At 44.4% G+C, this 24,431-nt stretch overlaps 4 protein-coding genes and 1 long non-coding RNA gene across 11 annotated transcripts; 4 read left to right on the forward strand and 1 right to left on the reverse strand.

Moving 5' to 3' along the window:
* Window positions 1-448: 448 nt before the first annotated feature.
* Window positions 449-4,038, forward strand: ndufaf1 (NADH:ubiquinone oxidoreductase complex assembly factor 1). 2 transcript variants are annotated; one of them, XM_061794003.1, is made up of 5 exons: window positions 449-895; window positions 1,443-1,973; window positions 2,401-2,586; window positions 2,659-2,733; window positions 3,429-4,038. In XM_061794003.1, the coding sequence occupies exons 2-5, from the start codon at window positions 1,470-1,472 to the stop codon at window positions 3,567-3,569; spliced, it is 906 nt and encodes a 301-aa protein (XP_061649987.1). In that variant the 5' UTR covers window positions 449-895; window positions 1,443-1,469; the 3' UTR covers window positions 3,570-4,038. The 2 variants fall into 2 exon arrangements, with proteins under 2 accessions (XP_061649987.1, XP_061649986.1); XM_061794002.1 differs by having other exon boundaries at window positions 451-895; window positions 1,446-1,973.
* On the reverse strand, window positions 2,347-4,546 carry LOC133487439 (uncharacterized). Its single transcript, XR_009791328.1, has 2 exons — window positions 4,421-4,546; window positions 2,347-2,594 (listed from the first exon to the last, which is right to left on the reverse strand). It is a non-coding gene; the product is annotated as an uncharacterized LOC133487439 (long non-coding RNA).
* Window positions 4,391-7,327, forward strand: nenf (neudesin neurotrophic factor). Its single transcript, XM_061794004.1, has 4 exons — window positions 4,391-4,568; window positions 4,646-4,706; window positions 5,564-5,667; window positions 5,875-7,327. The coding sequence occupies exons 1-4, from the start codon at window positions 4,422-4,424 to the stop codon at window positions 6,049-6,051; spliced, it is 489 nt and encodes a 162-aa protein (XP_061649988.1). The 5' UTR covers window positions 4,391-4,421; the 3' UTR covers window positions 6,052-7,327.
* A 185-nt stretch (window positions 7,328-7,512) lies between these two features.
* On the forward strand, window positions 7,513-18,009 carry ezra (ezrin a). Of its 3 annotated transcripts, XM_061793994.1 has the most exons (12): window positions 7,513-7,674; window positions 8,717-8,800; window positions 9,594-9,689; window positions 10,334-10,608; window positions 10,681-10,764; window positions 11,609-11,755; window positions 12,389-12,485; window positions 13,773-14,067; window positions 15,171-15,331; window positions 15,411-15,503; window positions 15,713-15,955; window positions 16,582-18,009. In XM_061793994.1, the coding sequence occupies exons 1-12, from the start codon at window positions 7,663-7,665 to the stop codon at window positions 16,744-16,746; spliced, it is 1,752 nt and encodes a 583-aa protein (XP_061649978.1). In that variant the 5' UTR covers window positions 7,513-7,662; the 3' UTR covers window positions 16,747-18,009. The 3 variants fall into 3 exon arrangements, with proteins under 3 accessions (XP_061649978.1, XP_061649980.1, XP_061649979.1); XM_061793996.1 differs by lacking the exons at window positions 7,513-7,674; window positions 9,594-9,689; window positions 10,334-10,608 and having other exon boundaries at window positions 8,742-8,800; XM_061793995.1 differs by lacking the exons at window positions 7,513-7,674; window positions 8,717-8,800; window positions 9,594-9,689; ... (1 more) ...; window positions 10,681-10,764; window positions 12,389-12,485 and having other exon boundaries at window positions 11,617-11,755.
* Window positions 18,010-18,146: 137 nt separating this feature from the next.
* On the forward strand, window positions 18,147-24,249 carry kcnk3b (potassium channel, subfamily K, member 3b). Of its 4 annotated transcripts, none has more exons than XM_061793997.1 (3): window positions 18,147-18,657; window positions 18,855-19,307; window positions 21,394-24,249. In XM_061793997.1, exons 1-3 carry the CDS (start codon window positions 18,519-18,521, stop codon window positions 22,236-22,238), a joined length of 1,437 nt encoding a protein of 478 aa, XP_061649981.1. In that variant the 5' UTR covers window positions 18,147-18,518; the 3' UTR covers window positions 22,239-24,249. The 4 variants fall into 4 exon arrangements, with proteins under 4 accessions (XP_061649981.1, XP_061649985.1, XP_061649982.1 ...); XM_061794001.1 differs by having other exon boundaries at window positions 18,518-18,785; XM_061793998.1 differs by having other exon boundaries at window positions 18,523-18,657; window positions 18,777-19,307.
* Window positions 24,250-24,431: the final 182 nt, after the last annotated feature.

Here is a 24,431-nt window from a genome sequence, read left to right on the forward strand (position 1 = left end):
TCCACTTCAATATGATTGGCTGCTCCAGCTGTACAACAGCCATAATATTTTATTAGGGCGTGTCCTGCCAAGAACTTGAGTTGGTATTTGTAATAACGCGACACCGAGTGTGCGCGCTGATACAGACGTCAAACCTGTCGCGAGAGTCCATTTTTATGTTTGAAATTATTAATGTATTAATTTAAGTAATTTTAGTAATTATCTAAAAATATATTTTTTAAATTACATATGTAACATTTGTACATATGTATGTATCATTACCTGGATTAAATCCCGTTTTGAATAAATGTAATAATAGCACAGAAACCAAGGCACCACTGAGCAAGACGTAATCGCGTTAATCTGTCTGCGTGTGTGTGTTCGGTGGAAATTAAACATATTTTACATGTTAAATAATTGGATGTGATGTCTTAAATTATTTCCTGGATAAAGTAAATAGATAACGAGCTTTTCCTTGCCTCGATGAATGCATCCTTCCGGACACAAATCGTCGGTGCACACATGTCGTCCACGTGAGCATTTATCGACGTAGCCAAAGATTCAAAAGTGAATCATTATTTTTTTGAATAAGTATCGTGCAGTTAATTTGATTAACGTCCAGAATAAACTAAATACCAAAACATAATGGAACCATCGCCATCAGTGAATGCATCATTCCGGATACAAATAGTTGGTGCACACACAGCGCCCACATTACCGTCAAACCATCGAAGTCACTAAACCTTTCCACCGGTCCTCGTCACTTTGACAAGTTTTGATAATTAATTTGAAGTTTTTCAGAGTGTCCTACATGGGTTGCCGTTTGGATCACGGACGTACAAATGTACATGATTTTAAAATAAGCCAAGGACGACCTGACCCACACAATCCTGAGTCATATGACAGCATCAGAACGGTAAGTGCAAAAGAATGTCAACATTTACTGTCTAGTAGTACTTGATTGGAACAATTCAAAGCTGTTTTTATTTTTTTTCATCGGCGTTCACCAAATTCTTAATGTGCAACTTCCTTATTTTTATTATAAAATGTTCACCTTCAATTTTGGTGACAGCTGTTACAATAGCAATAGATTCAATAGCAAATTAAAAAAACGTTTAAATCAGATTTGAGCCAGAAAGCACATTTAAAGGGGGGGGGGGGGGGGGGGTTTGCAATTAAACAAAAAACAAAATTTTTGTCATATCCGTTAAAACTGTCGGTATGACCTGACAGTAGTACATGAGTAAAATGATCTGAAAAAGATCACCCGACTCTGGCCCCATCTTGTGCCTTTAATTTGGTTTGCAAGAAACAACCGCGCATGTAGAACGTCAAATTCCTTGCATGCATTCTTGCCATTAAAATGTATATTCTTTACGTAGTATGAAAGCATTTATTTTATTTCAATTTTCAAGTATTTTTTTTTTCCTGAACTCTCAACTTCTCTCTGTTTTGCCTCCCAGCAGTAAACTGTCCATGTCACTAGCACAATGTCCAGCATCCTTCGTCTTCCTTGGATGAGGCTGCTGGGATCAGGATGCCTCCACCACCAGCGCCAGCAGCACCTTCTCCGTCTTGTGCTGAGTCGAAGCGTGACGCAGGGCGAATACAGACGACCCGGCAAGCCCAGAGAAGACAAACCTCCGTGGCAGAAGATCAACTTCAGCTTATCCAAAGGCTTGGACGGCATCCGGAAACATATGACTCTGCTAAAAAGGGAGTTCTTGGAGCGCTGGGTGGGGCCCCAGGGGAAGCCCATCTTGGAACACATGCTGGAGCAGAACCAAGTGGTGTGGGAGTTCCGGGGGCCCGAGAGCCTGGAGCAGTGGACCGTGTCGTCGGATCGTGAGATAGGAGGCCAGAGCGAAGCATACTTGAAGGTCGGGAGGAACAACAACACGTGTTTTCTCTACGGGACGCTGAGCTCCACGCCCCCAAGGGACGGAGAGACGCGCTACAGCGGCTACTGCAGCATGCGCTCCAAGCAGCCACTGGTTAGCGCCTCCATTTTTTTTTTTTTTATTTTGTGCAAAAGCACTCACACGCTATGCTTAAAATCCCTATCAAGTGAAAATACTTATAAAGATAGATCATGAGAATTTTGACACACTACAGAGAATGATGTTATTAACAATCCTGCCAAATTTGAATGGTTAAAAAAAATGAATTGCCAAGTATATAAAAAAATTAGGCTTCAAAATCACGAATAATCAAGTCGTTGTCTCCGCTCCCAAACACTGTGTGTGTCCGCTGAATGCGCTGAAACCACTCCCTGTTCAACTGTCAGTAAAATACCACTACTGTGACCTGGAAAATGTATGATACCTCATCCAGCATGACAGCATGACAAGTTGTTGGAGCCGCAAAAATGTATCCGCCGTTTATTAGTATTCTGAACATGATAATTACATCTGTCCCAAGGCATCGTTTGACCGAAAGAAGCACTACGACTGGTCCAGCTTCAACACTCTGCACCTGCGCGTGCGAGGCGACGGCCGGCCGTGGATGATCAACATTGCCACGGAGACCTACTTCTCCCACCAAAAAGACGACTTTTATCACTATTTCCTGTACACCAGAGGGGGGCCCTACTGGCAGGAGGTCAAGGTGATTGCCTGGAGAAATAAGAAATAGCACAGATGTTGTCAGTAGTATAAATAATATCAATTATCTTTGCAGATACCCTTTTCAAAATTTTTCCTCACACATCGTGGAAGAGTTCAGGATGATCAGCATCCTCTCTGGCTGGACAAGGTAGACGTTACTGTCAATTGCAATGCCAATCAGTTACAATAGATAGAATCAAAACATGTCCGTCTTTGTAGTTTGACATTTATTATTTTGTTTCACATTTAATATTTCGTAAAAGTTATGATTTTAATGACCAAAAGGTTAGTTTAAGGGCTTGTGTGTGATGGCAAGTCATTTTGTACTTGTATACCAGCTAATACTATTGATGAGCTTCATGTGAAGAGTTTGTTTTGAATAATTTAATGACTGGACGCAGCAGTTTATGTAACATCGGGTCATGCTTAATGTGCATTGTAGGAACATGGCGATGATGCTTTATGCCCGTTTTCAATTATTTGCTGCCATCTTGTGGCATATGTATGGAATTTTAAAAGGTTGGGGGCCTTCATTCTCATTTCTATAGTGTTGTTAAAAAAATGAAGTGCCAATGTATTGAACTTAAACGTTAAATACAAATGAACTATACTTAGTGATTCTTTCACTGACCGCTAGTGATACGATAGCACTCTTGAGGATCAGTCATAAAGTAAAGGTTACTTCAGCCATAATTCCTGTTGTTTTTCCTGATAGAATGTAAAGCCGAGGAATTTCTTTATTCAAGCGAACGTAATCATTCATAACAGTATACTGACATGTCAGATCTTAAAAGCATTGAATTCTTTTTAACAATATATATATATATTTCTTTTAATGTACAGATTAACACAATCGGATTTACCCTGGGAGACAAAGCGGACGGTCCTTTCCAGCTGGAGATCAACTACATTGGCGTCAGCAAGGACTATGCTCACACAGAGGAGTTTGCCTATGAGCTGTATAAGAAGAATCCGGAAGTTTGATTGTTATTTCATTACATTTTCAGGACAATAACTTGTTTTGTTTTTTTGTTTTTTTAAACGAGGTAAGGCAAATGAGAACAGTTGCTCATTTACAATGCCGACATAGAGGCAATTTAGTGTTCAGTGCCTTGCTCAAGGCTGGTAGTTTTGAACCTTTGCTTTTTGGAAAATTGGAATAAAAGACGCTTCTCCATTATAGTAGTGACATTTTTCATTACATACACTCATATGATCCATAATATTCTTATTTGCATCTTTTTGCACACAAAAAAAAGTACCGACATTACCAGATAACTAGCAACCCTTTACTGCTAAGTGAAGGTTTTTTTTGTCAATGTCTTTATGTCTCAAAAGTGTTCTCTGTCAATTGACTGTCTGTTGTCGTACTAGAGCGGCTCCAACTACCAGAGACAAATTCCTTGTGTGTTTTTTGGACATGCTTGGCAAATAAAGATGATTCTGATTCTGATTTGGAGAGATCTACTCAAAACGTAGCCATACATGGGGAACACTTGTTATGCACACTCATTGAATAAACAATGTATTTTTCACTGAAAATTTGCCACCCCTCCAATCATTTGTTCATTAAGGCAAGCGTTAACATTTCTAAGCGAAGTTTCAATTAAAATTTGCCTTGTCAAAACTCATTTACATATATCGCTATCTGTCGTTTTGACTAGTCACAATTCTGTTACAGATGAATAAAAATTCCAAAACATATTTACGACTATTGAGAGTAGTTCCTACGACCATAAACGCACCGGTGACCATATATAGAAGCGACCAGGAAGTAATGGTGAGATCTTTCTTCCGCTTCCGGCCCGAGAGGCGCAAACAAACAAGAATCCTACCATGGCAACAGCAACAACCGGTGGTGCCTTCGTGCTGATTGTGGCGCTATTAAACGTGACTTTAGCTGACAAGTTAAAGTACAAAGCGTCCACAAAACCTGTAAGGTTATTCACCGAAGAGGAACTCCGGAGGTACGACGGCAACCGCGTACGTACAACTTGAGTCACCAACCGGGATTGGAAAAATACAATAAAAATGTAAGCTAAAATGTATCACTGTCACAGGAGGGCGAACCCATCTACTTGGCGATAAAAGGGGTGGTGTTCGACGTGACCAAAGGAAAAGGTGCGGAAAAGTTCACACAGGAAACAATAGTCCTTATATGACCTCACTTTTCAATAATAAACACGTTTTGAGATCTTTTTGTTATTATTCAAAGATGGAGTTTGCAATGCCCCCACCCCCCCCCCCCAAAAAGTACTTCAAATATGCCATATTTTGTTAAAATGAAATTATTTGTAAGAAATATCAAATAAATGTCATCTTGTCGCTCTAATGTGATTATTTAAGAAACAACCGCACCTAGTTAAAAAAAAAAAACAGAAGGCACGACTGACGAGGTGTCAATCATTTGCAGCTGACCGTGGGCTTGAGGAGCTTTGCCAAAACTATGGCGGAATAGCTCGCCTCGGGGAAGAAAAAAAAATGCCCATTCCATTGTTTGCCAGCAACAAGGAATAAGACTAGCAAACAGAAAAAGAAGGAATTGGATAGACACCAAGACCGAACAAGTCATGGGAGTTACCTTTCACTTTCAGAGGTGGAGGAACCTAATTAAGGCAGCTGAGAGGATTCAGAAGAGAAGCCGAATTAGCAAAATTTCTGTTCAACAGATACATTTATCACCTCTTTTTGGATTTTTTTGATTGGTTGTACATTGCACAAAATAAAACTTCAAACCAATAACAGTGAAGGAGCCACAAAGCAAAAACATTGTTCGCTTTAACGACTTAAAAAAAACATGGCTGTCCTGCCCCTTTTACAGCTCCACTGCGGTTCCGATACTACCTGGGGAGCTGGAAAATCTCAATGTTGACTTAAGAACGCCCATATTCAATATCAGTACTCAGGCAGAACAAAAACACAGCAAAAATAAATAAATGCAGAAAAATGCGTTAGATTTGAATTTCCCCTCATTTCAGAGTTTTACGGCAAAGGCGCGCCTTACAACGCTCTGGTGGGCAAGGACTCCACTCGAGCCGTGGCCAAGATGTCGCTCGAGGCAGAAGACCTAACGTCAGATACCGTGAGTGTTGCACAACTTCACCGCACCCGTTCCCCACATTGTCCAGGTTCAATTACCTCCGCAAAGGAGAATTTGTCAGTGTCCGTTAGCAGGATTAATGCTGAAAGACTCACACAATGCCGCATAGGAGCGGGGGCTAGGGTTTGACCCCGCCCGATGAGTAAATGTGTCTTGGGTTTTCGTTTTGTCCCGTCTTTTCCGTGACAGTCGGGCCTGACGGCGGAGCAGCTGCGTTCCCTGGAGAGCGTCTTCGAGGGCACGTACAAAGCCAAGTACACCATCGTGGGCTACACGGCTGCACGCATCCTCAACCAGGACGGGAGTCCCAACGAGGACTTCAAGCCGGAGGACCAGCCGCACTTTAATATCAAAGATGAGTTTTGACCTCATCTCCCCCCTTTTCTAATATTGAATTTATTAGCATTGTTAGGAGGAGGATGATGATGCTGCTGTATGTTAACAAACACACTTGACGTGTACATTTGAAACGTGATGACTGACTTCTATTGAATAAACACACCAAGCACTTTGGAGGGGGAAAAAAAACAAAAAACACTTTTAGGTCATTTGTCTTTAAATTTTCATTCATTTTTTCCTGTCAAACGTCTTCAAATAGCGGTATTGCATTTTGATGGTTGTCTGAACCAAGAAGGCCAAGGTAGCTGAGTATTGGATTAAGAACCCTGTCAACTTTTGAAGGCCATCTGAACCAAGATGGCCAAAGTGCATAGCCTAGGTACATGTTTCTGGTTATTTCTTTACTAGTCACAACTCTTAACTGCGCTTCCTCAGACATTCGGAGATTGTTGTTCAGTAGAGGAAGAACCCTGAAAATGTGTTTTTTGACAGGTATCTAAAACAGGAAGGCCAAAGTAGCTGTAGGCGCATGTTTCTGGTTATCTTGTTACTAGTCACAACTGTTAATCCCTCAAATATTCAGCGATTGTTGTTCCGTGTAGGATTCATGTACTTTTGTTTTTTTAAGGGTAACTGAACCAAGATGGCCGACGTACCTACAGGTATGGCTTGGTACATGTTTGCGGTGTCTCTTTTACTAGTCGCAATTGTGAAGTGATCATCCTTAGACCTACAGGCATTGTTATTAGGAACAAAAACACTGTTTTTGACGAGTATCTAAAACAAGAAGGCTTGTTGCTCTGTATAAGAAAAACAACAGTGTCAACTTTCATCTAAACCAAGAAGGCCAAAGTCGTACCGTTTGGTACGTTGGTCCTTTTTACAAGTTATAGATGTTAACATACATTTCTCAAATATTTAGAGATTGTTGTTTTGTATAGGAAAGATTTTTAAAGGGTATGTTAGTGCTTACAAGTATGGCTTGGTCTAGTCCTCTGCTCTCTTGACACAATTTAACTGATCTTTCGTAGACCTTAAGGGATTTTTGTTCTGTATAGAAACAAGAACACTAATGATTTTTTGATGATGGTGTTTGAAACAAGATGATTATAAAGTAGCTGAGGTCAAAGCTCATGATGTTACTTTCTACCTGTGACGGATCATTCCTGAAACGTGCCTAGGTTGTTGTGCTGTATAGGACAACGAACCCTGTTGATTTTTATGAGTGTATGTTTCTCACGACTATATCACGGGTGTGAATAAATAGCCGATTGACTGACTAGAAACATTTCTTGTCGATATTGTCTTGAGCCCTCGATAAGCATCCATCACTCTGAACCTTCTGCGTACATAAGCAGCGCGTCACGCTTATGCACGGCAGCTCTGATCGAAGGTCGTCCTCGCCTGCCTTTTGGGCGGACGTCTCCTTCTTGTTTGTGCGATAGTAACCAAGTCAAAGGCGCTACGTCACAGCCCCCGCAGTTCAAAGGGTACACGCCCTGTCTTCCTACAGCCAGGCTAGCCAGCCACAGCTCTGCCACCTTCTTTAACAGGTGGACGCTCCGCTGCTTCCACAGTCCTCTTGGGAAACACACTACCTCCTTCTTCTACTACCGGACGACCATCACCACCGCCAAGATGCCGAAAACGGTAAGAACGGGGAACTTTTTATCAGTCAGCAAATAAAACATTTTTGCTATGTTTGCTCTGTGTTCAAGCTTACAAGAGGTCCCTTTCCTTCTTGGCTTTTTACTCATTAACCAAAAGTAGAACTTGACCGGTTGCCACACACATTCCAATCACTCTAGAATTTGTGACTCTCAAATAGTCTCGTCACTTGTGACTGTCTACGTGAAATCAGTTGATATGGAGAAAAACTTGCTTTGCCCACTGTCGTTGGTATAATAAGACCTCAAATCCAGTCCAATAGATTTTGATGCTCCAAGGAGAAACTCTTGCTCGAGAGGTCACAGTGACGTCAAGTCATGAGTCACGTCGCAGGTATTTCCTGCCGCCTTCTAAAATGTCAAGAGATGGATTTTTTTTTTGTCTTGTGTGGAATGATTAACTGGAAAGAATTTGAAGGTACTTATCTGTGTATGGAACTAAGGCGGTGATGGTGAAAAGCGTTCCACTTTTTGTTGCCCAACTTCCACTGGGTTATCTTTATGGCGGCCCGGGGCGTGCTTAAGCGCGAGTTCATAAAACCATTGCGTAAACAAATCCGGCGCAGAAGGGGATGGCGGGGGTCACATGCTGTTTCTCGTTGTCCTAATTTTTTTTTTGTAACCCTTTTTGGTGAACAAAATTCATCGCCTTGTGGCACAAGCACAAGTGAATGCAAGGGGGAGTGGGGGGGGGGGAAGAGGAGCCTCACGCTAATGCTGTTGAGGTCTTGCTAGCGATCGCTGTGCTACTTTCCATTGGTGACTGCAGTCCAAAGTCTAATGAGATAGTGAGGAATTATTGTTTATGAGCAATCCACTTCCACATTAAAAAGCAATTATTTACACCGTTTGTCTTGCTTTTCATTCAGAATAATCAGTATTTCCACTGAGGTCAATGGCGTGTGTGTGTGTGTTTTGGAGGTTGAGGAAGGTGTCTGGTCTAAATAACGATATCAGGAGTTGCATATAAAAAGAGGGTGAGGAGTGTCACTGTGTCACATGACTAAACAACCTTTCCTCCCCAGGTCAACGTGCGAGTCACCACGATGGATGCTGAGCTGGAGTTTTCCTTCCACCCAAACACAACCGGGAAGCAACTCTTTGACCAGGTTGGGGGCCCATAATGTTACCATAGAAATTAGGGTTGGGATCCAAAAATGTACACACACTCCAATGTCTTACGGAAAGTCTTCCCAGAAGCTGTATTTCCTGTTGGTGGAATGGCCAGGTGTCCCAAAAGCTTTTCATACAGGATTTTGAGTGGCATTCCTCAGGGATATGTTTGAAGTCCCAAAATACTTAGCATTTTGTTATAATACTTTTGTCGTCACTAATGCGTACCACTTACATGGCGCATTCAAAGACTCTTTACAATGGCACATTCATTCACTCCTGTCACATCCAAGTGGTGGTAAGCTAGCCTTTTGTGCAGATGCTAAAGGTTTGTTTCTCAGTAACTCCCGTCGTCAAACCAATCACACTCCAGCCATCCATCTTCTATACCACCTATCCTGTTCAGGGTCACAGGTACCTAGAGGGTATCCCAGCTGACTTCAAGCGAAAGGCAACTGACGGCTTGCCAGTCAGTTGCAGGGCACATGTCGAGACAGACAATCATTCACTGTTACATTCACACCATCACTGAGCGGGGACTGAACCCATGTGGCGTGTACCCAAGTCAGGCGGATGTGCCACATCAGTGACACTCACTCTCCCTCATATGGTCAAGACAATCACTCACTCGTGTAGTTGAAATAATCACTTGCCTTTTCCTTTTCAGGATTATCAAAATATGGATATGGTTTATTGTATTCTGTTGTCAAGAGCTAACGCATCGATTATGAATAGAATGAGTAAGAACTTTTAGTTGTTTTTTTTAAATATGTTCTTGTTTTTTTTTAGGTGGCCAGGACAATCGGGCTGCGTGAAGTTTGGTACTTTGGGCTCCAGTTTGTTGATGAAAAAGGTTTTTTCACATGGCTCAACACCGACAAGAAGGTTCTTTTGTTTATTTTGTGTAAATTGAAACACCAAACTATGTCTAATAATCAAAAAATCATTTGAAAACCTGTTATGCAGGTAGAGTATGTGAGAGAAGAAAAAAGCAATTGCAAATGACCTACCTCCTGGTAGTAGAAGGGACTTCTTAAAAAAAACATCCGGCAAATATAATAACACCTAGTATATTGAGAGGAGACAGACAGTGACAAGAAAAAGCACTAACAAACATTTTTGTGGGTCCTCCCACTAGGTCATAGGTGTCAAACTCAAGGCCCGGGGTCCAGATGGGGCCCGCCACATCATTTTATGTGGCCGAGAAAGCAAATCATGCTCGTCAACTTCCGTGATTTTTTTTTGCTCAAATCTGTACCCAAATTCCAAATTGTCATAATAATAAACAATAATGTTGAGATATTGCATTTTTCTGTTACAAAACCCTTCTTCTACAATAACTTAAACAATACTTGAACAAACTATTATCCTTGTCTTCTGATTTCAAAACTAGTTAGCCCTCAATTTGTTGTGTAATGGTAATAATAGGATTTGGTGATTAAACATTTCACTGTTCTAACGGCCCTCTGATGGAAATCATAACTACAATGCAGCCTGAGACAAAAATGAGTTTGACACCCCTGCCCTAGGTGATGTCCCAGGACGTACGTAAGGAGACACCACTGCAGTTCAAACTACGTGCCAAGTACTATCCAGAGGATGTGGCGGAAGAGCTCATCCAGGATGTGACGCGCCGCCTCTTCTACCTGCAAGTGAAGGAGGACATCCTGAGCGAGGACGTCTACTGCCCGCCCGAGACCGCCGTGCTGCTGGCCTCCTATGCCGTCCAGGCCAAGTACGGCGAATACAAGAAGTCGGTGCACCACCCGGGCTACATGTCCTCGGAGCGCCTCATGTCGCGCAGGTTAGCGAATGTAGGATGCCTAAAGACAACAACAACAGGAACACAACAATGCTAACCTGCTAACTTCCTCAGAGTCCTGGAGCAACACAGCTTGTCCAAGGAGCAATGGGAGGACAAGATTCAGGTCTGGCACGTGGAGCACGGATGCATGCTCAAGTAGGTCCAGTCGGAGACCTCCGCCCTGTTAAAATTTTCACAACTGTCTGCAACGCACTATAGTAAAAAAAATCCCCTTCCTGGTGTCAAAACAATCACTTTCTCATGTAGTTAAAACAATCACGCACTGACATAGTTGAAAATAATCATTCTTGTGTAGTCAAAACAATCACTCGTGTAGTCAAAACAATCACTCGTGTAGTCAAAACAATCACACACTCGTGTAGTCAAAACAACTACTCATATAGTCAAAACAATCACACAGCTGTGTCGTTGACAATAATCACGCTCGAGTAGACAAAGCAAATCTTCACTCGTAGTCCAAACAATCAGTCTCTCAAGCAGTCAAAACAATCACTCATTTGTGTGGTCAAAACAATCACTCTTGAATAGTCAAAATAATAACTCTCAAGTAGGCAAAACAATCTATACTTGCGTGGTCAAAAAGTCCCTCTCTTGTATAGTCTAAACAATCACTCTCTCATATAGACCAAACAATTACACACTCATATATCCAAACAATCCCTCTCTCGTGTAATCAGAACAATCACTGACTCGTGTGGTCACAGAAATCACAGACTTGTGTAATCGAAACAATCTCACTCATGTTGTCTAAATAATCACGCTATCATGTTGTCACAATTGTAACTCTTGAATAGTCAAAAAAAACATTTCTCATTAAGTCGAAACGATCGCACACTCTTGTAGTCATAACAATAACACACTCATGGGGTCAAAACAACCACGCACACACTCCCACTAAATGGACTGATGGAAGTCTACCGTTTTGCGCAAAAGCATATCATTTTTTGCAAAAGTGTGAACATTTTTGCTTGGCGCGCAGGGACGAGGCCATAATTGAGTACCTGAAGATCGCCCAGGACCTGGAAATGTACGGCATCAACTACTTTGAGATCAAGAACAAGAAGGGCACCGACTTGTGGTTGGGTGTGGACGCCCTGGGCCTCAACATCTACGAGAAGGAGGACAAGTGGGTTTTTGTTTGTTTGTTTGTTGACAGGCTCATGCGCCCACACACTCACACACACACACACACACACACTCACACACACACACACACATGCAGTCATCGCACCTCCGGTTGTCGACCTCGTCCAGCTGACTGCATTTGTTTGGCGAGGTCGTTGAACTTACTCGTGGCTCTACAGTACAGCATGCATCTGTGATTGGCTGTCCAGACCAGATCTGTATCAAAATTTCAAAACATTTTTCATCTCACACCCCCACAAAGTGTCATTGAAATGTAATTTTTGCATAATGTTGCTAAATAACAAGCCAACGAACAATCGGCTTTATTAACAAACACAATATAACCCCTTCATTTGTGCTTTTGTTACTTAGGGTTGGTAAAAATATAGATAAAATCTTTAAGGACTAGTACCTGGATCTGTCCCAAAATGTATTGACTTTTTTCCCTTTGCTCACCCCCCTTTGCTAACCCCCCCCCCCCCCCCCCCCCACTCCACGTTTTGTGAAAATGTAATTTTCCCGAAATCCTGCTAACACAATATCTGACTAATAAACGGCTTCGTGAATTATTACGATATAACCATAGTGCAATACAGTTTTATGGTGAACAACGGTTTTCATTTCATTCCTTAAGGATGACTCCAAAGATCGGATTTCCCTGGAGTGAAATCAGGAACATTTCCTTTAACGATAAAAAGTTCATCATCAAGCCCATCGACAAGAAGTCCCCTGTAAGTACTTTACTCCCGGCAAAACATCAAAGACACAGCTACACTAATCACATTGATAAGATAAAGGCGGGTCAGAAATTGGGGATGGTAATGAGCTAATTAGCTGGATCCGATTAAAAGGAATGAGCACGGTGGGCAATGTAGTGATTGTCCTGGTAGGCCAGAACAAATGTTATTCAGCAGGGAACACATCAAAGATGCGGCTACACAAATCGACGCAGGTGGGCAGGATACAAGGGCAGGTTAGGAGCTAATTGGCTCCAGCTAATTAAAAGGAAAGAACAGTGGGCAGCATAATGATTGGCAGGTAGGAACAGGAGCGAGTCAGTAAAAAAAAAAAAAGGTCAAAGACACCGCTGTACTAATCACACAGGAGGCATGAGGGCGGGTAATAAGCTAATTGGCTGAAACAAAAGGATCACCGTAAGTGAGGTCATCATTTGCTAGAAAGTAGACACAAAAGTGATTTACTTAGAATAACATCAAAGACATAATCACACAGGAAAAACAAGGGGGGCTAAAACATTAGAAACAGTTTGGAGCTGATTGGTTGACACAAAAGGAGTGCATAGGGCAAGGGTTTGATTGGCTGGCAGGTAATAACAAAACTGATTCAACCGGGGGGGGGTCAAAGCCATGACTACACTGATCACAGGGACCAGACACATCGGTAGAACGTGAGGGCAGCTTTTTGGCTAGCACAGAAGTAGTGCAGTGGCCAAAGTAGTCACCGGGTCCCTGGAGAAAATAACATCAAAGACACAGATAAGACAATAGGTAGAAGATTAGGGCAGACAAAAGAGCTGATTGGCTACCATGTAAGGAGAACAGTGGGTAAAGTAGTGATTGTCTGACTGGCTAGCATGTAAGGAGAACAGTGGATAAAGTAGTGATTGCCTATCGGGCAGGAGCAAATGCAAATCCCCTGGGGAAAAACAAAGACACAGCTACGCTAATCACAAGGACATGAAACAGGTGAGCAGGATGTTGGGGGCAGGGCATGTCAGGAGCTAATTAGCATAGAAGGGGCACAGTGGTCAACGCTTTGGCAGGATCAAAAGCGATTTAGCTGGAAAAACATCAAAGACACACAAGACAAAGGTGGGTATGACATTTGGACAAGCAATGAGGTAATTGCTAGCGCCGAAGGAAAACACAGGTCAACGTAGTCACTGGCTGTAAGGAACAAAATTTACCTGGAAAAACATCAAAGACACGGCAACACGAATCAAAATAGGCAGTTCCCCTTGTGTGCTTACTATTGTCTTTCCCCCCCCCCCCCCGAAGGACTTCATCTTCTACGCGCCGCGGCTGCGCGTCAACAAGCGCATCCTGCAGCTGTGCATGGGCAACCACGAACTGTACATGCGCCGCCGCAAGGCGGACACCATCGAGGTGCAGCAGATGAAGGCCCAGGCGAAGGAAGACCGGCTCCAGAAGAAAATGGAGCGCGACCAGCTGGACAGTGAAAAGAAACGGAGGGAGGCCATTGAGCGCGAGAAGGAGCAGATGGAGCAGGAGAAGCGCGAGCTCATAACTAAGCTCCAGCAATACGAGGAGACCACGAAGAGAGCCGAGAGGGGTGAGCGTACCGAGCAAGCTTTGCTTCGTCTGACGGCACCTACTCTGTCCCGATGCAAGCTGACTGTAACCGGATCTGCGCTGAAATGACTTTTTCCTTTGCACATTAGCTGTCCTTCTGAAAAGTTTTGAGGAAATTGAGTTTTAGCATAATTTTGCCAAATAACAATGCAACCTTGTGCTTTTAATACTTGGGGGAAGTAAAAATACAGATCCATCCATTTTCTTTACCGCGTATCCTCACTTGGGTCACGGGCTGCTGGAGCCTATCCCAGCTATCTTGAGGCGGGAGGCGGGGCACACCCTGAACTGGTCGCCAGCCAATCGCATGGCACATAGAAACAAACAACCATTCGCACTCACATTCACACCTATGTGCAATTTAGAGTCCTCAATCAACCATATACCTTTAAAGACTCGTCTTAGCTAGAGCTGCACCAAAATGTAATGACTATTTTTTTCACCGGCTCACCACTCCTCCACAAAGTTTCGTGGAAATTTAGTTTTAGAGCGGCTGAAGGCTCGGTAATGTGGTGAGTAGATGGTGATAGTCCTTGTGATAATACTGGTGATAGAGTTCTGGACAAGCAGTAGTTTTTGTAGTGTCTTGTGGGGGAGACCAAATAGAGAGTTGCATTAATCCAGTCGGGAAGTGACGAGGCTATGAACAAGGACAGCAGCAGTGTTGAGGGTGAGGGATGGACAGACGTGACTGATGTTTTGTAAGTAAAGTGTTGATGTGTGTAAATCAGGAAAACTGAAATTATGAAAAACAGTTTAACACTTGAGTACTATGTACAGTATCAGCAATTATCTTCAAACGTACGTAAAATGTATTTATAAACAAATCTCTCAATCAACAAGAAACCCCACAACAGATGAGTCTGTTGCACATTAGCAAGATCTGCACTTTAAATGTGATGACTTCTTCCATCACCAACTCACCACCAGGCGACAGAGTTTGGTGGAAAGATACTTTTTGCATAATCCTGCTCAGTAACGGTCCAAGCAACAAACAGCTATCAAAACATGACCAATTGTCATGTGCCTGTCATATTTGGCGCACTGTGATGACAAAACATATGTACCGCTGCCGCCTTGCAGAGCTCCAGGAGCAGCTGGACCGGGCCATACGGCTGGAGGAGGAACGGAGGAAGGTGGAGCAGGAGGCGGCCCGGCTGGAAGCCGAGAGGATGGAGGCCATCATCGCCAAGGAGGAGCTGGCCAGGCAGGCTGAGGACCAGATGAAGAGCCAGGAGCAGCTGGTGAGATCCCAGTAGATCCTGTCGCATTGTGTCGCGTTAAACGAGCGCTGTGAGATGTTCCTGTAACCGTTTTCTTCAGGCCACGGAGCTGGCTGAGTACAGCGCGAAGATCCTGCTGCTGGAGGAGGCCAAGAGGGTGAAGGAGGAGGAGGCGGAGACGTGGCACTGCAAGGTGAGCTATTAACAGTGGCATCTGTACTTTACTTGAGTACAGTCGTCCCTCTATTGCGGGTTCAGTGCGTTGCAATTTTTTTTCCTTGTACAGTACAGTACAGTTACTCAACTGCACATGCAAAAAATCTTTGAATGATGTGTTTGCGGGCTGAACGTCGTCAACTTTTGTAGTGAAGGCGGCCTGTAGACGAAGTTCCCTGTCCCCAGGCTAAAGCGGTCGAGGAGAACCTGGTGAAGACGCAGGAGGAGCTGCGTACGGTGATGACTAGCTCGGCCCCCGTGGCCGCCGCCTCCTCGTCCTCGTCGGACAGCGAGAGCGACCACGAGCACAGCGAGGAGAACAGCACCTGCAGCGCCGAACTGCACTCGCAGGGCATCAACGACCACCGCCGCGAGGAGGACAGGCTCACCGAGGCCGAGAAGAACGAACGCCTGCAGGCCAAGCTCAGGGTGAGCGGACGTGCGCGGGACACGCCGCTAAGTACTTGAGAGGATTAGGGTTTCAAGTCAGGGATAGGGTTTCAAGACAGGTTTGGGGTTAAGGCTTTGGAATTAGACGTTCAAGTCAGGGTGAAGGTTTCTAGCAAAGATTAGGGTTTTAAATTTGGGTGCAAAGCCTGGGTTAGGGTTTCAAACAAGGGTTGGGGTTTTGAATTAAGGGTTTCAAGCCAGGGTTAGGGTTTTAAATTAGGGTTTCAAAGTAGTGTTGAGGTTTTGTAATTAGGGTTTAAAGCCTGGGTGAGGGTTTTGAAGTAGGGTTTCAAGTTAGTGTTAGGGTTTTAAAATGAGGGATTCAAGCCTGGGTTAGGCTTTCAAGCAATGATTACGCTTTCAAATGAGGTTTTTTAACCAGGAGGAAATGTTTCAAATTAGGGTTTCGACCTAGTGTTTGGGTTTTAAATAAGGATTTCAAGTTAGGATTAGCCTTTCAAAGTACGTGACTTGAGGTTTGAAAGTCAGGTTTCAATCTCATTACTCAACAGGAAGCGCGGTGCGTTCACTGACACCCCCCCCCCCCCCAACGACCCCCTCAGTGTGGTCCTTTTAGCTCCTCTTACTCTCTTGGTGTTCCTCAGGCGCTGAGCTCCGAGCTGGAGGAGTCGCGCGACCACAAGAAGAAGACAGCCAGCGACCTGCTGCACGCCGAGAACGTCCGCGCGGGCCGAGACAAGTACAAGACGCTCCGGCAAATCCGCATGGGCAACACCAAGCAGAGGATCGACGAGTTCGAGGCCCTGTAATGTAAAAGCGGACCTCCGCCAGGGAAGGGTGTGATCAAGCCAAACACTCAAACATGGAAAAACCACAAACACGAGTACTGTACACACAGTTGTGAGCATGCGTGTGCTTTTATGTAGTCTGAGCAGCTCTTTTTAATCCTTCAATTTATTTTATTTTTATTATTACGTTTGCCTCACAGCATAATTGCTTACGTCATTTTTTAACGTTATCGGAAAATGAGGAAAATACCGCAACATATTCAACAAACAAGTCCGGTTGCCTTCATTCAAACTTTGCCGATTACCATGAATTGGATGACTGACAATCTACGCAGATATCAGGGGGAAAAAATCACCTTTTTTTTCTTTTTTCATTTTTCTTTTTCTTTAAAAATAACTTCCTTTTTTCCCCTTTTTCTTTGTTTTTCATTTTTCTTTAAAAAAAGAAAAATATATTTTTTTACTCTATTTTTTTCTTTTTCTTCATTTTTGAGTTTTTCCCCTTTTTTTTTCCTTTCTTTAAAAAATGGAAAAAAAAAACTTTTTGCAAGCATATTGGTATATATATCGACAGTGGGTTAAAAATGACTTTAGCTATTATGCTACTAGGCTAACGTTGAGTCAAAGAATCGCCTCACATTTAAATAAAACTTGACTACTTATTCCAACTTGCTTTAGTTGTCCGCGCCTTTGTTATTGGAACAAGAACGTGATTGAATTAGGGTCGTGTATGTTTCTGTGGTCGTGTCAGCGTTTCTTTGGAAACCCTGACCATAGTTTGAGACCCTCATTTGAAAGCGTATCCCTCGTTTCAAACCCTAACCCAAGCTTGAGACAAATTTGGAAGCCTCACTCTGTCTTAAAACTAGGGCTGGCACTATTGAATCTTTTTAGACTATTCTCCTGGTAAAGCATGATAATGCAGATGGGCAAGATTTTTAAAATGAACCAGACTTGAAGACAATGTGTAGAACACCATCGATGTGGCGGTTTTACAGCCCTTTCCAATGAATATTTGAACACTAATAGTGGAGCAACATACGTAGACAAATAATGTAACAATACTATACTCCCAGGCATATATTATTTATCCTCTACAAAGAAAGACTAATATTCCTGTGTAGTTTTGACCATCTCCCTGTATAGCCGTACATCTGTATTATACTGCCCTCAGGTGGTCAAGACGCACCCACCAGAAGAAGCAGCACGATGTCCATTGAACTGAAGCAAAAAGAAATTACAGCAAAAACTGTAAAAAAAAAAATAAAGGATTTTTACATTCCATTTGTCATTGCTGTTGTCATTATGAAGTACAATATTATAAGTGCTATTTTTCTAATTATAAACACATTTTGTTGGCTTTTTCGGGAAGGCGTGAATGGATCAATGGCGTTTGCATTTATTTCAATGGGGAAAGATGATTCGAGATGTTATGAGCATAGTCACTGTATATTGTAAAATGTTATTACACATTGATCCGTCCATCTATACTGCTTAGTCTCACTTCCATAATATTTTTTTTTGTTTTCAATACAATAAACCACATCAAAAACAAGGCCCAGGGGCCAGATCCGCCCCACCATATCACTTTATGTGGCCTGCAAATCACCTGCATCAACTTCCATGGTTCTTGCTCAAATCTGTTCCAAAAATTGTAATTGTCATATATATGTAATGTAAAATTATAAATATTTCAATTATTATTTGCTATCGATCCCGTTTTTCTTTTTTTACCGTAACTGAACAACCTACCCTTAACTTCTGATTTCAAAATTTGTTACCATCAACAAAAAATGACTGACACTAAACATTTCATTGTGTATTTACATTCAGGAAAAAAAGGGGGTGAGAGTTGGCTGCCCTTTGTGCCCCCCCTCGAGAAGCGCCCCTGGCCCTTAAAGGGACAGTCGGGATCGTGCAAGTTTACCTTCGGTGAGAAAAAAGAAACGGGAGTGTCACTTCAATATTGACTTGGGCGTCGAGTTGCGCTCTGCTTGACATATTCACGTCACGAGACAACCTGCACGGTCAATATTTGCTCTTGTTTGAAGACAGACAGAGTGAGTGAGACCTTCCTCCTCTTCATCCTCCCGTGTGGGGTTGCCCACTCGTGTTATCCTCCAAAATAGACGCTGATGACAAACAGTCCGGTGACGTGTGGCGGAGGGCGAAGGAGGAGGAGGAGATCCTGAAGGGAGAAGCTCCGTGGCGGCGGCGGCGGCGGTGCTGCCCGGACGCGCACCCCGACTTCGGGGACACTTTTCCGCTCCCCTCTCTCCTCTCCTCCTCCTCCACCATCATGAAGAAGCAAAACTTCCGCACCCTGGTGCTCATCATCAGCATCCTCACCTACCTGGTGGTGGGCGCCGCCGTGTTCGAGACGTTGGAGTCCCGCGAGGAGCGCGGCCACAAGCGGCGGCTGGAGGGACGGCGTCAAGAGATGATGCGCAAGTTCAACCTGAACCGGGCCAACTTCGACGAGCTGGAGCAGGTGGTCGGCCAGCTGCGCGCGCACAAGGCGGGCGTGCAGTGGCGCTTCGCCGGCTCCTTCTACTTCGCCATCACTGTGATCACCACCATAGGTGAGCGAGGGGGGAAACTGTTAGGGGTTTTCATTCAGATTTCCAAGCCAGAGTTGGGTTTCAAGCAAAGATTAGGGCTTTGAATTAGGGGGAATGTTTCAAGCAAATATTAGGGTTTCAAAGTAGGATTTGAAGCCTGGTATCCAGGCATCCTCTAATAATTGGATACTGCATGTATGCCATATGTACTGCAACCCCAATTCCAATGAAGTTGGGACGTTGTGTTAAACATAAATAAAAACAGAATACAATGATTTGCAAATTATGTTCAACCTATATTTAATTCAATACGCTACAAAGACGAGATATTTAATGTTCAAACTGATACATTTGATTGTTTTTAGCAAATAATCATTAACTTTGAATTTTATGGCTGCAACACGTTCCAAAAAAGCTGGGACAGGGGCCAAAAAAGACTGAGAAAGTTGAGGAATGCTCATCAAACACCTGTTTGGAACATCCCACAGGTGAACAGGCTCATTGGGAACATAAAAGGAGCTTCCCTGAATTGCTCAGTCATTCACAAGCAAAGACGGGGTGAGGTTCACCTCTTTGTGAACAAGTGCATGAGAAAATAGTCGAACAGTTTAAGGACAATGTTCCTAAATGTGCAATTGCAAGGAATTTAGGGAGTTCATCATCTACAGTCCATAATTTCATCAAAAGGTTCAGAGAATCTGGAAAAAATCCCTGCATGTAAGTGGCAAGGCCGAAAACCAACATTGAATGCCCGTGACCTTCGACCCCTCAGGCGGCACTGCATCAAAAACCGACATCAATGTGTAAAAGATATCACCACATGGGCTCAGAAACACTTCAGAAAACCAATGTCAGTAAATACAGTTCGGCGCTACATCCGTAAGTGCAACTTGAAATTCTACTATGCAAAGCAAAAGCCATTTGTCAACAACACCCAGAAACGCCGCCGGCTTCTCTGGGCTCGAGCTCATCTAAGATGGACTGATGCAATGTGGAAAAGTGTTCTGTGGGCCGACGAGTCCACATTTCAAATTGTTTTGGGAAATTGTGGATGTTGTGTTCTCCGGGCCAAAGAGGAAAAGAACCATCCGTGATGGTCTGGGGCTGTGTTAGTGCCAATGGCATGGGTAACTTACACATCTGTGAAGGCACCATTAATGCTGAAAGGTACATACAGGTTTTGGAGAAACATATGCTGCCATCCAAGCAACATCTTTTTCATGGACGCCCCTGCTTATTTCAGCAAGACAATGCCAAACCACATTCTGCACATGTCACAACAGCGTGGCTTCGTAGTAAAAGAGTGCAGGTACTAGACTGGCCTGCCTGCAGTCCAGACCTGTCTCCCACTGAAAATGTGTGGCGCATTATGAAGCGTAAAATATGACAACGGAGACCCCAGACTGTTGAACAGCTGTACAGCAAGTAAGAATGGGAAAGAATTCCACCTTCAAAATTTCAACTATTAGTGTCCTCAGTTCCCAAACGTTGATTGAATGTTTTTAAATGAAAAGGTGATGTAACACAGTGGTAAACATGACCCTGGCCCAGCTTTTTTGGAACGTGTTGCAGCCATAAAATTCCAAGTTTATGATTACTTGGGCGGCACGATGGGCGACTGGTTAGTGTCTGCCTCACAGTTCTGAGGACTGGGGTTCAATCCCCGGCCCCGCCTGTGTGGAGTTTGCATGTTCTCCCTGTGCCATCCCAAAAACATGCATGGTAGGTTAATTGAAAACTGTAAATTGCCCGTAGGTGTGAATGTGAGTGCGAATGGTTGTTTGTTTGTATGTGCCCTGTGATTGGCTGGCAACCAGCTCAGGGTGTACCCCGCCTCCTGCCCGATGATAGCTGGGATAGGCTGCAGCTCGCCCGCGACCCTAGTGAGGAGAAGCGGCTCAGAAAATTGATGGATGGATGATTATTTGCTAAAAACAATCAAGTTTATCAGTTTGAACATTAAATATCTTGTCTTTGTAGTGTATTCAATCAAATTACGAAGGTGCACATGAACTTTCTCTCCTTTTGGAAGCATGTGAAACAGGTCCGGAATCGGAATTGGAAGGTTTCGCTCAAGCTCTGTACGTTGCGTTCTGTCCCCCAACAGGCTACGGCCACGCGGCACCTAGCACCGACTCAGGGAAAGTCTTCTGCATGTTCTACGCGCTGCTGGGCATCCCGCTCACCCTAGTCATGTTCCAGAGTCTGGGCGAGCGCATCAACACGCTGGTGCGCCACCTGCTGCACCGAGTCAAGAAGTGCCTGGCCCTGCGCCACACCGAGGTCTCCATGGCCAACATGGTGGCAGTGGGCTTCCTCTCCTGTGTGGGAATCCTGTGCGTGGGGGCGGTCGCCTTCTCCCGCAGCGAGGGCTGGAGCTTCCTACACGCCTTCTACTACTGCTTCATCACGCTCACCACCATCGGCTTCGGCGACTACGTGGCGCTGCAGCGGCACGACGCGCTGCAGAATGAGCCGCGCTACGTGGCCTTCTGCTTCGTCTACATCCTGACGGGCCTGACGGTCATCGGCGCCTTCCTCAACTTGGTGGTGCTGCGCTTCCTCACCATGAACGCCGAGGACGAGCGGCGGGACGCCCTGAGGCACGGGGACCCGCGGGGCGGCGGCAAGCCCGGTTCGGAGGTGGCGTGCCTGGTGCCGCCCGCCGCTTCTGCGCCGTCCACGCCCAAGGCCAAAGACCTCTACACGGAGGTGCTGCACTTCCAGACCATCTGCTCATGCCTGTGGTACCGTAGCGAGGAAAAGCCACGGGATCTCTCCTCCGCCGTTTCCCTGGAGCTAGGCTTCTCCGATGCCTACTTGCCAAGGGACAGGACGCGCTATGCCGAAACGGAGTCCACCGGCTGCGTGTGCACGCCACGCCGGCGTTCGGGGAAGCGCCTGGACATTCTTTCGCCGTTCAGAATGTTTAGGAGACGCAGCTCTGTGTAGAGGCAAAACTACGCCAAAAGCGGACGACTCGTACGCAGTTGGAGGGGGATTTCCCCTTGTGGTGCTAACAAAAACAAACATGCAGTCGACATAGGTATTCTTCAGGTGTACAAACCTAAGCAGCAAAATTTGGGGTCTTTGGTTCGATGAAAAAAATGAACAGAATGACTCAAAATTGGCGACAGTTACAGTGTTCTAGTTAAGTGTCATCAAGTTCTCAGTCGGTGCAAGTGTTGGTTTGATGATGAAAAAAAAAAAAACTCAAAATAGGGGACATAGATGTGGTGTTGTATCATGAAGTGATCATTATTTCTGAAGGGAAAAAAAGGTGGGGTGAGTAGTAGATGGTAAGGGGACTATTTTTAGGGACTATCTTTAGCGTCGGTCTACACTGGCAGATGGGAGGGGCTTTGTCATGTTAGCACAAAGGATAATTATCAAGCTGTCACTCACAGGCTGACATAGACTCCAATAGAGCGTGATTAGAAAAGTCCACTATAGGCATAGGGACACTTTGTACATCATGTTTTGCTATTTTAATACCAAAAATATTAATAATCTGTTATAGTAATCCCTAATGACAAAGAGAGGCACACTGTCTATAGTCAGTTTCTATGTAGCCAATGCTTCTTATGCAGAACGTATAGAACCCACTGTGTGCTCCAGATGGTTTCCCCAATGGAATTCTGACCCCGGTCCAGTTCCGGAAAACCTACAGCACAGTCGTTATATGTGGCGGCGTGACATGGTGTCCCGCTAGAAAATCAGCACGTGGGACACCTGAGGTGGGGATCGTTTGACAAGTCGGAGTGCTCGGTCATCTTCCATGGCTTATATTGCAAAAAAGGTATAGGCTCGAGCACGCATCGGAGACCTGTTGTATAATCCACGTCGTTGTTCCTCCCAGCACCTCAGAAATAGGCGCCAACGTGAAGAAAGTCACAGTAGTGCAGTGTCATATCATGAAGTGACAGCAAGTGGAAAAGCGCTCAGTCAGTATGTGTGTGGGTCAGGGCGGGACAGAGGTGGGAGCTTGGGGTGGGAGTATGCTACCAAACAACTAGCCAACGACTCGAAACAAGCCACAAAAAAAAGGAACGTTGGAGTAGTGCCAAGGCCTTTTATGAAGTGATCTCGCATGTTCACGTGTTTAGGCCAGCGGGTGGACAGCGGAGTGAGGGGTAAACGTGCTGAAGCATGGTACGACATAACCGACCGACGTTGAGTGCCAGAGGCTGTTTTCACCGTGTTTTTTTTACAGGGTTATTTTCACGTGTACATACCTCAGCATTTGCACCGTAGGCGACTGCGCTCACCCAATTGACGGGAAACCGTTAAGAACGCAGTCGGGACATACGAACTCCCCGCATTTCCGCCGCGTCCGAGCAGCTTGCGAGGCCTGGCGGTGCGCCCGCAAAGCCCACCTGCGGCCATTAGACCGGCGAGTGAAGGAGCATCCGTTGGACAAATCCTCGTATTGGACCCCCGCCGGCCGAGCATCTGCTGTTTGTGATTTGGCAGCCGACTTGACTATCTATGTCAGAGACCAAAAATAGTCCCCCTGAGAAGGTCAGCCTCCGAGTTACGTCAATTGGACATTGAACCCACCATCGGGTCCCCTAAAAAAAGGAGCTATTTTAAAATGTACCTGGCAGCACTTCTTCCCGGCACACCTTTGCTGAGCCGATACACTTTTTGTTGAGTGATGGCTGGTGCTAGTTCTTCTTGTGTAGCCTCCACATTACACTCTTCTTCTTCCAGAGCCATGACGGATACAATAAAGACATCCACCAAAATGGATGTTAAATGCAGCCCTCTCCAAAAATGTCTGAGAGTCACTTGGTGTCATGTTGAGTCTTTTATTGTTGACAATATTGCAATTACTCAACTGTACGCTCACATTTAGGGGTAAATAAAAGTTATATTTTTTAGAGCTGTAGCGATTTATGATGCATTAATGGGATTCAATAATCACTTGTTTTGATGAATAAATCCTTCTTCCAATTAGTGATTTGCTGCATGTCTTATTTTATTTGATGTGAGAACATACACATGACTATATACATTGAACCCCACCTTGCAATTTGCATTTTCCCCTCTTACTATAATGTTCTAAGATGCCACAAGATGGCAACAAAGCCATAGATAATAGGGAAGTAGTAATTGGTGTCAAGGAAGTACAGTGGTGTCTTG

The sequence above is a fragment of the Phyllopteryx taeniolatus genome, chromosome 13, assembly GCF_024500385.1.
Source record: "Phyllopteryx taeniolatus isolate TA_2022b chromosome 13, UOR_Ptae_1.2, whole genome shotgun sequence".
Lineage (NCBI taxonomy): Eukaryota > Metazoa > Chordata > Actinopteri > Syngnathiformes > Syngnathidae > Phyllopteryx > Phyllopteryx taeniolatus.